The sequence below is a fragment of the Lagenorhynchus albirostris genome, chromosome 15 (genome assembly GCF_949774975.1).
Source record: "Lagenorhynchus albirostris chromosome 15, mLagAlb1.1, whole genome shotgun sequence".
Classification (NCBI taxonomy): Eukaryota; Metazoa; Chordata; class Mammalia; order Artiodactyla; family Delphinidae; genus Lagenorhynchus; species Lagenorhynchus albirostris.
In genome coordinates, this window is record NC_083109.1 from 85,018,031 (window position 1) to 85,032,327 (window position 14,297).

Sequence of the window (14,297 nt, forward strand, 5' to 3'; positions counted from 1 at the left end):
GTCGACTCCAAGCTGAGAGGGTGGAAAAACAGAAGATTTCCTATCTGAGAAGTGGGAACGATCTCTCTTCTCTCAAGTGGGCGTGGTCACCAGTCCCGCTCACCCCACGGATGAGAATGAACTTCCCGCCCCGAGTCTTAGGGCTCTTGCAGAATCAGAGCCTCTGAAGGGAGGCAAGGGGACAGGACTTCATCTCTCTCCGTTGGGACGGACAGGGTGAAGGCTTCCTTGCTGTTCCCTTGGGTAAGGATTATTATCCCCGCTTTGCAGGTTACATGCCCAGCAACTGAGTTCCACTCCACGCCAACGGCCCCGTTTCTAATCACCACAGTCAACCCGTCGCTGTCCAGAGGACGGCTCTCCCTGGAGACGCCATTTCTGTTCCTCCACCACGTCGCTGCTTGCCCTGCGGCTCCCGCACTCACCCACGGCTGCACACACGATGTCCACGGTTTCTTCTACTTCCACTAAAATCCGACTCTCAGGTTCCGCAGTAAAGTACGGCGGCTCTTTAAACAAGAAAAAACCAAAACAGCCCGTAAGCCAAAGAGGTGTATTTCAGAAGACCCTCACAGCCTACAAGAGTTTGAGCTCCTTTTAAAAACTATTTTTGAAAACTTCATTAGTTACCATCGTGCACCCAGACTCAGAATTCGGTGCGCAGAGGCCAAAGGCAATTTACAGTCTAAGGTTCTGGAAGGCAAATTACTACTCAGGGCACTGGCTACATTTCAGTTCATGGGCTTGAATAATGGAATGTCTTAAGTCATATTTTAGAAGGACTATCCCGTGAGGTTCATAAAGGTTTATATTTACAGCACAGTATTTTATAGTCTAGTTTGCTTCAGTATCTAAACTAAACAACAACTCGTGAAGCATGTTAAATAAAGCACGGCAGACAGGCGCCCGGCCTGTTTCAGGGAACGGGGCAGCCTATTAACATATTTTTTAAAGTCTTAGCAGTTCTTCTTCTCCAAAATATAGATTTAATACTTCAGTGGAATGCAAAGTAATAGCTAAGAGAAGAAGAAAATGGGCCCCTCGTCCATCTTCAGTAGCAAAGGAAACCCAACCACTCGCATAGCTCCAGACACCCTGCTCGCCTTCCTGCTCAACAGCAAGACAAGCAGCGGTTGTTTGTATTAAACGATGAATCTCCTTGGAGACTAAACTGCAGTATTTTTCTCAGTTTATTCAGCAGGAATTCAACGGTGGCAAGGCCAGGTTCGAGGAGTATTAAGGTAGTAGTGATTTCATTATCGTGATAACAAAGGGCCGTTGTATTCACTTGCTGTGTGATAATTTCTGGGCGCTGTCTTCCAGAGTGGTTTATTTCCACTGTAATTGTGTTGAATGTGGATACTATAGCTTGGCTATATCTTGTATGGACTGTATCGTTAAAACAGGGTGGGACCTAAAAGACCAAAAAGAGAAATGAAAACTTAGCATTTCAAGGAGATGATTAAGGAGACAAGGCTGAAGGTTCCTCGCTGGAAGCAGTCAGGTATCAATCCTGCAATTACCTGCATCGCTCAAGCGGAAACAATCTGCTGAAGGAACCAGTCTGGCTGAGGCCAGGGCTGCAAATTCACTAGACGGAGGCAGATTCTCCACTGAGTTGTGTGTGTGCAGAGACCAGGCCTCAAGAAATACTGCAGAGATCCTATGTCTCTTTTTCAAGCTGGTCTTCACTGCACACTCCTGCGTGCACACTCACGCGTGCACATTCAGCCGTGCCTCCTTCATCCCTAACAATGACAACAGCGTTGCTTGTGCTCTAACTACACAGCAGCTGCACCCTGCCGAGGCCCTGGTGTGCAGGTCACGCCCCATTCTCATCAGCAAATGCTGAAGCTGATATCTACCGCTGTGGTCTGGTTAAAGGGATGTGCGGGGAATGGAAAAGAACTAAGTTAAAACATCAACATCTGCTATGACGGATTACAGTTTTCCTTTCTTAAACATTTTTATTTTGAGATCACTGGAGAGTCCCACGCGTTTGTAATACATAATAAAGATCCCTTGTGTCCCCTCAGCAGGGACATCTTGCAGAAACTATAGTCCAACCAAGATACTGACAGTGAAACGTGTAGCCTATTGTATTCAACGTTCCCGGCCCCCCAGTCTCGGTTGTACTCGTGTGGACGACTCAGTGCAGGTCTGTGCATCCACACCGCCGTCAAGATGCAGAACGGGCCCGCCACCACCGGGGTCCTCCACGCTGCCCTCTGTAACCACGCCCACCCCAAGGTCCCATCCTGAACCTCCGGCAACCATGCATCTGCTCTCCATCTCTATAATTCTGTCCTTTCAAGAACGTTATATAAATCAAATGATACAGTATGTAACCTTTGGAACTGGCTTTTTCCACGCAGCATGCTTCCCTCGAGATTCTTCCAAGAGTCACACTTTGGTGGGAAGAACCCATACCTATAGACATGCTCAACATCTACAGGACCAGACAATCCCCGAGGCACTGATTACAGAGGCTGTCTGGCACCCTGGCCAATGTCCCGGTGCTGCTGTCCCTCGCCCTGCAGCGCCCAGGTCTTCCCCAAGTGCTGGGGGGGGGAAGGCCCCAGGGTCAGAGACAACGGGCCCTCCTCACATGGTGACCTGAGGCTGGACCGAGCTGACGGAAGGCCTGGCTCTGGGGCTGCAGGTGCCTTAGGGACCCCCGGGCCTGCTCGGGGCGGCTCCTCTGCGAGCGCCGTCATCCCCGCCCGGCCAGTTCCCCGGGCTCACGGCTCCATATCCTCTGTGGCCCCGAGCTCAGAGCCGCCAGGCTCCCTGGGCACGTCCCGCCGGGCGGTCTGCCGGAGCTGGCCGAGCGCTGTGTGTCTCCTCCGCAGCCGACACCCAGGCAAGCTTTAGTGGCCAGGGAGGCCGGGTCTGCTCACTCACTTACTGGTTCCCCTGCCTCTTCCAGGAAGCCTTCCAGGCGCTGAGCCCTCAGCGCAGCCGTGGGGCGGCCGAAGCCCTCCCAGACGCACGCGGCTTCCGACGGTAACGTCATCTCTCCCACGTCCGCACGTTACCACTTCTCTCCCTGCTGACCCCGTATTCCAGCCCAGCTCAGCAGTGCCCTCGGCTACTTCCGCGTACACTTGTCTACAAGGAGAACAGTGGGGGAAAGCACCGGGCGGTTCACCCAAGAAAGACTGAGGTGACTGGTGGGGAGAACCTGCTGTGAACGAGTCATCCCCGCCACGGACTTTTCAACCACTTGATCTTCAAAGGGCAAGTGCGCGTCTCAGCTAATCAGCAACAACTCTGTCTAGAAAGGGTACCCTGCCAACGCAGGTGCGCACTAGACTTAAAAATTTATCGCGATTGAGGCCAATAAAACCAGGGACTGAAACTAACACTTTCACCTCTTTTGAAACAATATGAAGCCGTCAGGAAAACGTTCTCATCCCGTGTGACACCGGCGTGTTAAGAAGAGGCCAGCCACGCGGGCTGTCCTCCACACGTCCCCCGGGGGCCACGGGCAGCTCCTCCAGGCAGCACGGCAAGCCTCCAGTCCCCCGACCTCAGAGCCTGAGGCAGGGATACCTCCCAGGCAGCCCCCAAATTAGGATCCCTCAGGCTCTCCTGCCCTTGATGCTGGGCTCTGGCTCCTGCACCATCCACCCCGCAACCCCGGCTCACGGCACAGCCCAGAGATGCCCCCTCTGCCGTCTGCCCTTCTCCCAGAGCGGCCGTCTCGGGAAGCGGCAGGGCCCGTGGTGTGCCCTTGACTCGCCACTGTTGTCCACGCTTGCGTGCCTTTGTCCACTGGGGTGGGCAGAATGCCCCCAGGAGACGTCCACCCCCAGTCACGGGTACCTGTGAACATGCTACGCTACGCGGCAGGGGAACTCTGCCGACGTGACCGAGGTCATCGACCTAAAAACGGGGAGATGATTTCAGAGCAGCGGGGCGGGCCCAGTCTCATCACAGGGACCCCTAACAGCAGAGAACTTTCTCCAGCTGGCAGCGGTGTGAGGACTCGGCCTGCTGCTGGCTCTGAAGATGAAGGTGGCCGCAGCCAGGGATGCCGGTTGTCTCCAGAACCTGAGAAAGACCCCCCAAGAGCCAGAAAGGAAACAGGCCAGTCCCACAACCGCATGAACTGGATTCTGCAGCCCCTGGGTGAGCCGGGAGGTGGATCCTCCCGGGGCCTCGGGAGAAGAGCCCAGCCCAGCCACGGCCTCGGCTGCAGCCTCGGGAGGCCGGGAACCGTGAGGCGACACATCTGTATTATTTTAAGCTGTTGAGTTTGTGGTCCTTTCTCACAAGAGCAACACAAAGGCCGTCACTGGTCCTGGCTCCTCCCCGTGGACCAGCCTTTCTCAAGTTGCCTCGTTGGCAAATTCATACCCATCTGCAAGGCCAGTCCTCGTGTTCCTTCTCCTGCAGCCGGGCTGGGTCTGCCCCACCCACGTACCCCTTGGGACCGATGACCCACGTCTGTGTGATGCGCCCACCACGCTGGAGGCTGCTTCAGGGAAGAGCGTGTCTTGGTCATCTCTGCGTCTTAGCACCTGCCATCATTTCTGAGAAGACACTTAGAAACCGCCCACTGGAGAAGAGAGAGAGGAGACGCCCACAGACTTCAGGACCCTGAAACTCCTTCAGGGCGGAGACGCATCTAACTCGTCTTCATGCCACCCAGGCTGGTACTCCCGCTGGGTGCCTGGCACACGCTCTGCGCTGGTGAATGACAGGTGGGTGAGCGGAGAAGCAGAGGATGGCAGGGGAGCCTGGAATTGGACGGCGTGTGCGAGAGTTCACACCCTGCTCCCCAGACAGAATTCCTGCTCATCTCGGGGCACCAGGAGCTGCCGGTGCTGCATCCAGGGGCAAGTCACGCCAGCATCGTCTGAGGTCTGTCTCACGCTTCCTCTGGTTTTAAGGAACAGCTCTGTGATAGCTCTTTTCTGAGCTTTAATCAGTGGTAAGATGCCATGCGGATAAGCTCTCCAGTTGGTGACAGGACGCCGATAATGAATTTGGGTGCTTTACTAGGGGTCGTATGTGAAAACTATAAAAAAAGACATCTCAGGCTTTTCTTAAACCGATGTGAACAAGTTAGCAGGCAGGTGCTCTGTGAATCTCCATGAGGAGAGGACTATATGCTCCCTGCAAGATTCTCTTCTGGCCCGAATTGCTGTGAAAGCCCCTCTCCTGCCAACCCCAGGGGAGCCCCCTCACCCCCCGCCTTGCTGAGTGTGTAAGCACTCGCCGTGTGCAACTATAGCTGCCGCGTGAAGGGACTGCCTTCCGCATAAGACCCTGGACGCCAGGACCAGCAGAGCTTCGGGGAGGCCGACTCAGTAAAGACCTCCGTGTCAAGTGGAGGGAAGGAAGGAAGAGAACAGGAAGGAAGGAAGGAAGGAATCTGGGTTGCAAACAAACGTCTAAGAGATGCTCAGTCTCAGCTCTAGGGGAACAACTTCTCAGTCACGGTGCTGCTATCAGCAGAGAGGTATTACAGGTAACTTGTTATTTTAATAGTAGTTCAGATATTGGAGTTTCTGCATGATGTATGTATAAAAAATCAGAATAGACTTGAGGTTTACAGAGAAAGCTCTGTACAACTGTCATGCCCACTCACCCGAGTTTCTGAGCGGGGGTGAAGAAGGCATTGCGCCTCGGGCAGGACACGTGTATGCATGGCCGCGCTGTGCGTGGGACCAGATCCGTCAGTCTGGACGGGAGATGGACCCGCCGTGTTTCACTGAGGTTGAGACGTTGCAGCATTGGTAAGAGGCGCCGTTTTGTTTCCGCCCAAGAAAGAAGAAATGCTTCCATGGGTCGTGAGACACATGCTGACTTCAGAGGCTGCAGGCGTGGAAGATGCATCGTGTCACCGCTGCACGTAAAGCACTAAGGGTGACGTGTGTCACCGCAGAGTCCTACCCACGGCTCCCAAAGCTGCCATTTCAGTCCTTCCGTGCCCGTTACTTCATATCGTCCTCACAACACGAGCTGGAATCGTCTTCTGCAGCACCCACGTTTCACAGCCGTGGACGCTGAGGCCCGCAGAGGCCAGCGAGTGGTGCAGTGAGAACCTGGGCCCAGTCCCGTCTCCACAGCCTGTTCCGTCATGCACGGAGCATCAATGACCCACTAGAGTGTCCACTCTCTGTAGCACAAGAGCTGGGACAGCGTCACTCCTCTGCCTGGTGAAAAGTCTGAGAGGTCACAGAGGCAAGTGGTGACGACTGACGGAGTCCTGAGGGACACGCAGACCCACAAGGCAGGTAAGGAGGGACCCGGGCAGGAAAGGCCATTCATCCTAAGCACAGGTGCTCGGGGGTCTGAAGGGCGACGGTCCACGTCTTGGGTGGGCCTCCTTGAGAGGCAGACCTGAGAGGGTTCCCTGCCAGTGGTTTATCTGGGAGGTGATGGGGACACCATCGGGAGGGCGGGAGGCCGGCTGTAAACGAGCGCGTCGCCAAGGCGGCCCCCGCTGTGGGTGACTGGGTTTACCCCGCGGGGAGACTCTGGAGGCCAGCGAAGACCCCAACCTCCAAATCACATCCCCACCTCGGGGCTGAGGACCCTCCAGTCCACGTGGCGCTGGACTGACGCACGCCGGGGGGTGTGGATGCCAGCACTTCCAGCCTGCCACATGGCGGGTGCCCTGGCCTCACCCAGGGGCAGCCCTGGCTCCAGTGGCCAGAGAACGCAGTCAGGAAACGGGCCCTGAGGCGTCTGTCCCACCGCGTGGGGTGTGCGGTGTGTGGGCAGGTAAGCAAACAAGCGGCGAAGCAACAGCCGCAGACTCCCCGCAGGGCAGGTGGAGGAGACCGTGGACCGCCAAGCCCAGGAGGCTGCTTGCCCTGCCGTGCGGAGACCTCAGAAATTAAGCAACGCGGCAGCCGACTGGACAGGTGGGCTGGACAGCCTGTCTTGTCTCATCAGCAAGAAACAGGAGGAAACGGAAGCCAGTCTGTGTCTGCTTTCTTTCATCTGCACGTTCATGTCGATATTCGCCGCACGGTTCCACCGGCGACGGGGCCGTGGAACCGGGACCAGGGTTTCCTGGGGATCCCTCCCTCCACGATCGCTGGGCTCGGGGCTATAATCTCCCAAATCACTCCGAATTGACAGAGGCTCTTGAGGGCTTTCCCAGGATGATTCAACCACAAAATCCTACCTGTCACAGCGAATTCTTATGAATAAAGGGGATTTAAAGGAACATCATAAAGGTACACGAGTGTGTCTGTGTACCTTTAAAAGCCGGAACACGGAGAGATGGCAACTCAGGAGAATACAGAAACAATCTGCTCTGGAATCCAGATGGAAGTGCAAAACCCAAGTTCACGTGACAGATTTAAAAATGATTTTTTCAGTAAATTTATTTATTTATTTTTGGCTGTGTTGGGTCTTCGTTGCTGCATGTGGGCTTTTCTCTAGTTGCGGCGAGCAGGGGCTACTCTTCGTTGCGGTGCACAGGACTTCTCATTGCGGTGGCTTGCAGAGCATGGGCTCTAGGTGCCCAGGCTTCAGTAGTTGTGGCACGTGGGCTCAGTAGTTGTGGCTCGCGGGCTCTAGAGTGCAGGCTCAGTAGCTGTGGCGCACGGGCTTAGTTGCTCCGCGGCATGTGGGATCTTCCCGGACCAGGGCTCGAACCCGTGTCCCCTGCATTGGCAGCTGGATTCTTAACTACTGCGCCACCAGGGGAGCCCTTAAATATTTTAAAAAGGGAATTATAATGGAAACAAACGTTCTAGTTTACAGGGAGATAGATTTCTTCTCTTGCTTAAATTACCTTGAAATGTTTTAACACAATATAGTCCTGTCTGCTGGAGATTTACACGTTTACAATTTTAATTTGGGTTCAATCTATAATGCGCTGTGCTCACGTAGCTGTAGATCACCCCCGACAGAAAGGTCCTTGACGGGAATGGGGATGGGGTACTGACATCTCTAAAGTGTGGCTGAGAAAGGGAGCAGAGAATCAGCTCAGATCCCTAGTGGAGAATCAGCAATGATTTGCGACTCAAAACCTGCCTTCTCTGACACTTTTAAAATTCGTGCACATCTTTCAGAGGGGCTGACAGCTTTGCATCACGTGAGTTTGGCAGTCATTTTCAGGCCACAGAGCCACTTCCTAATGATTTAAAGGAATGTGACACACTCAAGGCAAACCGCCTTTTATGCAGCATTTCTTCACACTCTAGATAATTTTTTATGAAAACACAAGCTTTCATTTTTCCTTAGTTTGCAAAGTGGCAAACTGCAAAATATGTTATGTGAGGGGCGATTGCTCTCAAAGGGCTTTCTGCTCATGGGATCCTTCCTGGTCTCAATCTGCCTTGTTTGCATGGAGAGGAGAGAGGCAGAGATTCTCCCACCTGGAGTGGACCCTGAAGCACCTCTTATCAGCAGTGGCCACTAGATGGGTCACTGCGACAGTGACCACAGCCGCTGAAGAGGCCTAAACACATTATAGGAGCTGAAGAGACAAGAGAAATAAAGGCCTTTGCCTCACAATTTAATGTAATCTTATCATAATCTGAAAATAGACTGAGGATTCCCTTAGTCTGTGTACAGTGCACCTTCCTAAACATAGAGATTTCCCAGCGTTTAGAGCAGCTCAAATGTGCCTAATTTTGTCTCCCTTCTCCCTGGTTTAAGAATAACACATGATTCTAGGAAGCCTCTCTGTTCTCCCTTTCTAATTTAACAAAAGGTTGACACCCAAGACTTTCTGACTTTCTTCTGGGTCACAAAATAAAAAATAATGGTCATAGATTAATCTCTGAACATTGATCGTAACGGCCAAATAAGAGTTACAGAAAAGCCTCATGGCAGAAAGGCCAGCACAGGGAGGTGATAAACACGCCAAGGATTTCGACACTCTATTTCCCAAGCTTTACGATTGGAAGTTTTCAGAAGGACGTTTCTTGGGAGTATTCAGAACATCAACTCTTTGGACTTAACGCATTGATATTCTTGGGAAAGAAGACTAGGCTGAATCTGGGAGATAAACTCAACTTCACTTCCGTGTGCTGGGTTAAAAGTAGGCGGTGGAACACAGGTGTTAGCTACGTTGTTTCCATGGCCTGGGGTGTGCCACCGCCCTGCGAGGATGCCGACGCCACCGCGTCCCAGTTTGAGCCTCATCTATGGTAGAAAGGACACCGCGTCCCAGCCTGAGCCTCGCCTGTGGTAGAGAGGACACCGCGTCCCAGTTTGAGCCTCACCTATGATAGAAAGGAAGGCTCTGGCTCTGGCGGGCTCGAAAGCACTCCCTGGCAGCGCTGCCTCGCAGGCGTACTCCCCGATGTCCGAGGAGGTCGGGGTGCTGATGGTGAGGCGTCTCCCGAAGCTGTGGAGCCCACGGGTGACTCTCACCCCGTTTCTCTTCCAGGTCACACTCAGCTCCTCGATGGGCCTGTGAGGACGAAGGGCTTTAGTGACAACAATTGTGGATCATGTAGACGGCAATAATAATCATTCTACCAGGAACCATGGCGGGTTGAACAGTGGACATTCAAAACTCAATCCAGATATTACTCTACTCCCTTAAGGCACGCGTCAGCGACACAGTCTGCTCAAGGGCTATTGAGCAGGGATAGCTAATTGCAGCAGCAATGGACCGTAAGTGCTAATGATTCCATTTGCTCAGGAAAAGAATGCATAAAACAAATACTGCTAGGGGACGCGCTACACGGGAGGCGTGATCACGGGAACTCCATCCTGCAGCGACCACTAATGGGGCTGAGAACACCTACGACAACAGAGGAGAAGAGAATTAACTCTTTCCTTTGCACCCAAAGGAGAGCAAAGCTCCTCTCTCTCCCCTTCAGCCAGAACCTAAGAAGAGACCCTGTACCATGACCCAGAGCTAAAGTGGAAAGCGCTGCTTTCCAATATAAGTATTACGTGCAATGTAAATACTGCAGAACAAGGCCCGGGAAAGGTCAGCACACCCGAGTCCTAGCTTCCCATACGCGCCGTGCCCACAGCCCAGCTGGATGAACAAGACCGCCGTTGCTGGAAGAGCCAGCCACACGCGGGAGGGTTCTCATGGGTCGGCACTCCCCGCGAGGGGGCTGGCACGCACCTGGCATTGGCTACGCATTCCAGGGTGGCCTCACTGGACCCGGCCACCACGCTTCTGTTGCTCGGGGGGATCACGATGACAGGGGCCACGGCTTCAGGCGCGCCAACATCTCCTGCGGCAGAGAAAGCAGAAGCCCATGGAACTCTCTGAAGTACAGAAGGTGTGAGGATTGGAACATGACACGAGAGTCCCGTCCAGCTGCTCCGACAGGACACCCAGCGCCTCGGGACCCGACCCCAGCCCTCGAGGGGCACTCGGTGTGGTCCTGGTCCATAAACACATGTCCCACCCAGGAACCACGGGAACAGAGAGCTCCTGCTGCTTCTCCACACATCGTGCCCATAAAGGGCTTCAGACTGTTGTGCATTTTCCAAAATGCTTGCTGACTTTATCAATTTTAGACTTTGCTGATTGAGTTACCTGGTCTACCCACTACTTTCAAATCCGTTGAATTCCACAAATATTTCACGCATCAGGCCCTCTGCTGGGCACGCGTGTGTTTGGGAGGCGGCTGCTCTCTGACTCGGGCCCGAACGTGGTCCCCGGAGCAAAGACATCCCATGAACCAAGTGCTCGGTTCTGTGCGTGCATGTTTAATCCCTTCTCTCTGAAAAGTAACTATTCCGACTCCGTCTCTGTTGTGTGAGTATCAAACTATAAATGACGTAGCTCATACCTCTGGTGACAAGGGAGAAAAAAAACACGAGATGTTTTTGCCACTTTTCTCTCAAATACAAGTAATATCAAAATTAAACTACGTGCGCATTACGACTGTTTATTTAGGGAAAATGAGGACTGATCGCACATTTCGAGAGCAGGACTTTCAATAAAGGGTGGAGATGGAAGAGGCTGGAAATAAAACTAAACTGACATCACAGCAAATGCCCAGTGCTTCCTGGAGGACCTCATGCTGCAGAGACCCGCCACCAGTGAGAGCAGCTGAGGAGAACCGTGGAAGGTTCCAGCTGTGGGCAATGCGGTCAGGGCATCGCGAGAGAGCAGGGGGAGAAAAGAGGACTGGCCTCTAGTCAACTTCCCACAGCTCTGAGTCCGGCTTTCACTGCCTAAGCAGTATGAGATTCTGGAATTAAAGGTTCACGTGAATTAAAAAAAGAAAAAAAAGCTTGAGGCGGGCAGAGCCAACAAATCAATTTTTTAACCCTGTGTATCGACTAGTTACTGCGAGGCCGTTTCAGGCCCTCGGGGCTCCGGGCAAGCGCCGGGCAGCCTTCCCCTCCCCACGCCCGGCAGGGCCTCCCCGGGACCTTCCCAACGCCCGACACCCTCGGCTTGTGAGACTGGGGATCGCGGGGCTGGTTATCAAGCCTCGGTGGATGCCGGAGTACAGACACGTTCGAGACAAAGGCTGAATGCCTGCCTGTCATCTGTGAAAGTCGCTGATGAGGAGAAATGACCTGAGCTGCTAATATTTGCAAACAGTCATGTGAAGTGAAGGAAAGCAGCGGGGCGCGCAGAGGTCGCCGAGCAAGGTGCTAATTTGGCATGAATCAGCGCTCCGCCTGGCGCCGGAGAGGAAGCCCGTGCTCAGCATTTGTCGCCGCCCGGAGGGCAATCCCCCGCCCCGCCCCCACCCCACCCCACCCCGGCGGGCGGCTCAGCCTCGCCTGCGCGCTGACCCCGAGAGACCCGCAGGCGACAGACAGGTCAGCGCCAGGCCCGAGTTCACAGCCCGGGGACCAGCGAACGGGAGGATGCGCCTGCGGAGATTCCAGCCGCCCCGAGGAAAGAGGAAGTCGTTCGTAATTGTGATTCGTAGGGAACAGCAACTTCCGTCTGTATTGCTCTCGTGGCCTAGACCGTTGCCTGATTTCAAGGACCCTCACCCATGGGGTCGACAGGACAAGTCGAGCGAGCAGCTCGACTCGGGGCTGGTAAATGTCAGCCTGCCCGCAAACCCGACCACTTTGTTCTTTCTGGTGATGCGCGAATCACACACGACGCTTGGAGAAGTAGGTCCCAGAGATGCAGATAAAATGTGACGGTTCCTAAAACGTGCATTTCTAACACACACACACAAGGTACACACATGCCGGCAAAGTGACCTTGACTTATGGACACTACAACAGGAAGATCAAATCAAGGTCTTGTGATTGAGGAGTCTGTGCGTTTTCTACTGAAACTTAACGTTTCAGTAAACTTTTACGTAAGCTCCCGGAATCCACATCCCTCGGTAGCAAGGACAGTGCTCGCTGTAGCACACGATGCTGGTACGTTTGCTTCATTTAAGAAAAAAATGTTTTAAAATTTCAGTCAAATTCGTATGAGCACATGGATTAAAAAGAACAGCAAAGAGAGGCTTAAAACGAAATGTGACAACCCACCCCCTCCCCCAAATGTGACTTTTAACTTGTCAGTGGGCAACTTTGCTTCCATCAGGCGGGAAGTTCAGTGTTGTCCCGAAGGGACCCTGAACCCCAGAGTGCGGGGCTCTTTCCTCTGGGGCCATTCATTCTGACGGGGGGCGGGGTGTGTGTGTCCTTACCTGTCTGTCTCTCTGTCCACTCGCCTTAGCTGCCGAGTACTCTACAGTGGGAGGTAGGCAGCAGACTGTCCCAGACACAAACCATTAACTACCCCGGCTCTAGCTCTGGGTCATAACTAGTCCCAAGGTGGCCAAGGCCGCTCCCCAAGCCGAGACCTCCTCCGCCCACCCCCATGGTAATCATTCCTCCAACCAGACCCTTGTTTCATCTCTCAGTCACTAACAGCGCCTACTTGTCCTGTGGCCCTCGGTCTCTTCTCCTGTACTGCATTTTGTAAGGCCAAGTGGCCCGAGGCAGGGGAACACAATCAGATTCACAGGTTGCATCAGACCGAAATTCTCCGGACCACCCAGTTCCAGAAACTGCCCTGGAGACATTCCGGACCACCCAGTTCCAGGGACTGACCTGGGGACTTTGAACCCAGCCCAGCCTTCCCGCCTTTCAAGGGGCGGGACTAACGGTCCCCCAGGATACCCGAAAAGACCACCAAATAAGGAATACCCTGCGCCCTCCCAGATTGACCACACCCCTTTCCCTTCTTCCCCTATAAAGTCTTGCCCGACCCTCGCCCGGGCGCGACTTCTCTGGCCCCTTTCTCTCGGACCAGTGCACCTCGCCCGGGAGCGCTCCCTGATAAAGCTCACTTGAAGCTTTCCTCTGTTTCGCGGTGCCGTTTGCTAAAATCCGACCTTACACATTTTAGTGGGTTTTTACTTCTTTTTTAAGTGAGAGGAGGTCATGGATGTGTATTTTTAAACTGCCAAGCTGACTTTTCTACCAATTTTTTCCCCACGTTCAATTTTTAGAAGAGAAATGCAAAGAAGACTATCTGGGCATTTTTAAAAGAATAAAATGACCTCTTCATTTCTGGTACTCTCACGGTGTCTAAGATGTAATAAGCACTGAACAAATACTCAATGATTGGTTAATTTTTCATAAATATTCTACAATAATGAGCCACTACTACCACCACCAGGAAAATTACCCTCTCCTTCAGGGTTCCGCATTAAAAAACATTTTTAAAATACCATATGCCAACGTATTAAGAATTATTTCCAAGAAGAACGAAAACAAAATGGGAAGTGGGAGGGAAACTGTACTTCACCAAGTTCCCACACAGCCGCTCAACATTCTGTTACGTGTTTACATTTACAAATGTTGCCCAATTTAGGCTAACAACAAGCTATTAAGATAGCTGTTAGCATCCCCCTTTTATAAGACAGCTATTAGCATACCCCTTTTATAGCTATTAGCATCCCCTTTTTAGTCAAAGTCACATGACTAAACATGGTAGAGAATGGGTTTTAAATAGAGGAATGTCTTCATCCAAAGTTCATAAGCCTTCTTTTATATAACGATGTTTCCTCCTAATAAAAACTTTGGTTGTGCTCAGTTAACCAGAAATTAAGTTAACTAGAACACTCCTTCCCCTGAGCATTTCCTTAATTGAGACTTTACTGTAGCGTTTTCAACTGAGCATTTCCCAGGTTGGTTTAGGTGGTTGGGAGGTGCAGACATCGAAGCAAAAGAGGATTTCTGCCGAGGTCAGCAACCGTGGGTGCTAGGTAGCTTCAAAGGCAGAAAGGCGAGTGCTTTGTAGTTCTGGGAAGAAAGGCTCCAGGCAGAGGGAAATGGGGTCTACTCCTAGTCAGTTTCTCCCACATGAACCCCTTAATCACTGGAGAGGCTGAGTAGAGAGGAGCTGTCCAGGTTGCATTTAATTAAAAAGT

At 52.8% G+C, this 14,297-nt stretch overlaps 1 protein-coding gene across 1 annotated transcript in view; it reads right to left on the minus strand.

Moving 5' to 3' along the window:
* SDK1 (sidekick cell adhesion molecule 1) overlaps positions 1 to 14,297 on the minus strand; it is an 817,812-nt gene that overhangs the window by 220,254 nt on the left and 583,261 nt on the right. The window contains exons 6-8 of the mRNA XM_060123048.1: positions 10,064 to 10,175; positions 9,201 to 9,391; positions 426 to 509 (exon numbers count right to left, since the gene is read on the minus strand). Of these exons, the coding sequence (XP_059979031.1) occupies positions 426 to 509; positions 9,201 to 9,391; positions 10,064 to 10,175 (387 nt within the window). The remainder of the gene's footprint in view (positions 1 to 425; positions 510 to 9,200; positions 9,392 to 10,063; positions 10,176 to 14,297) is intronic.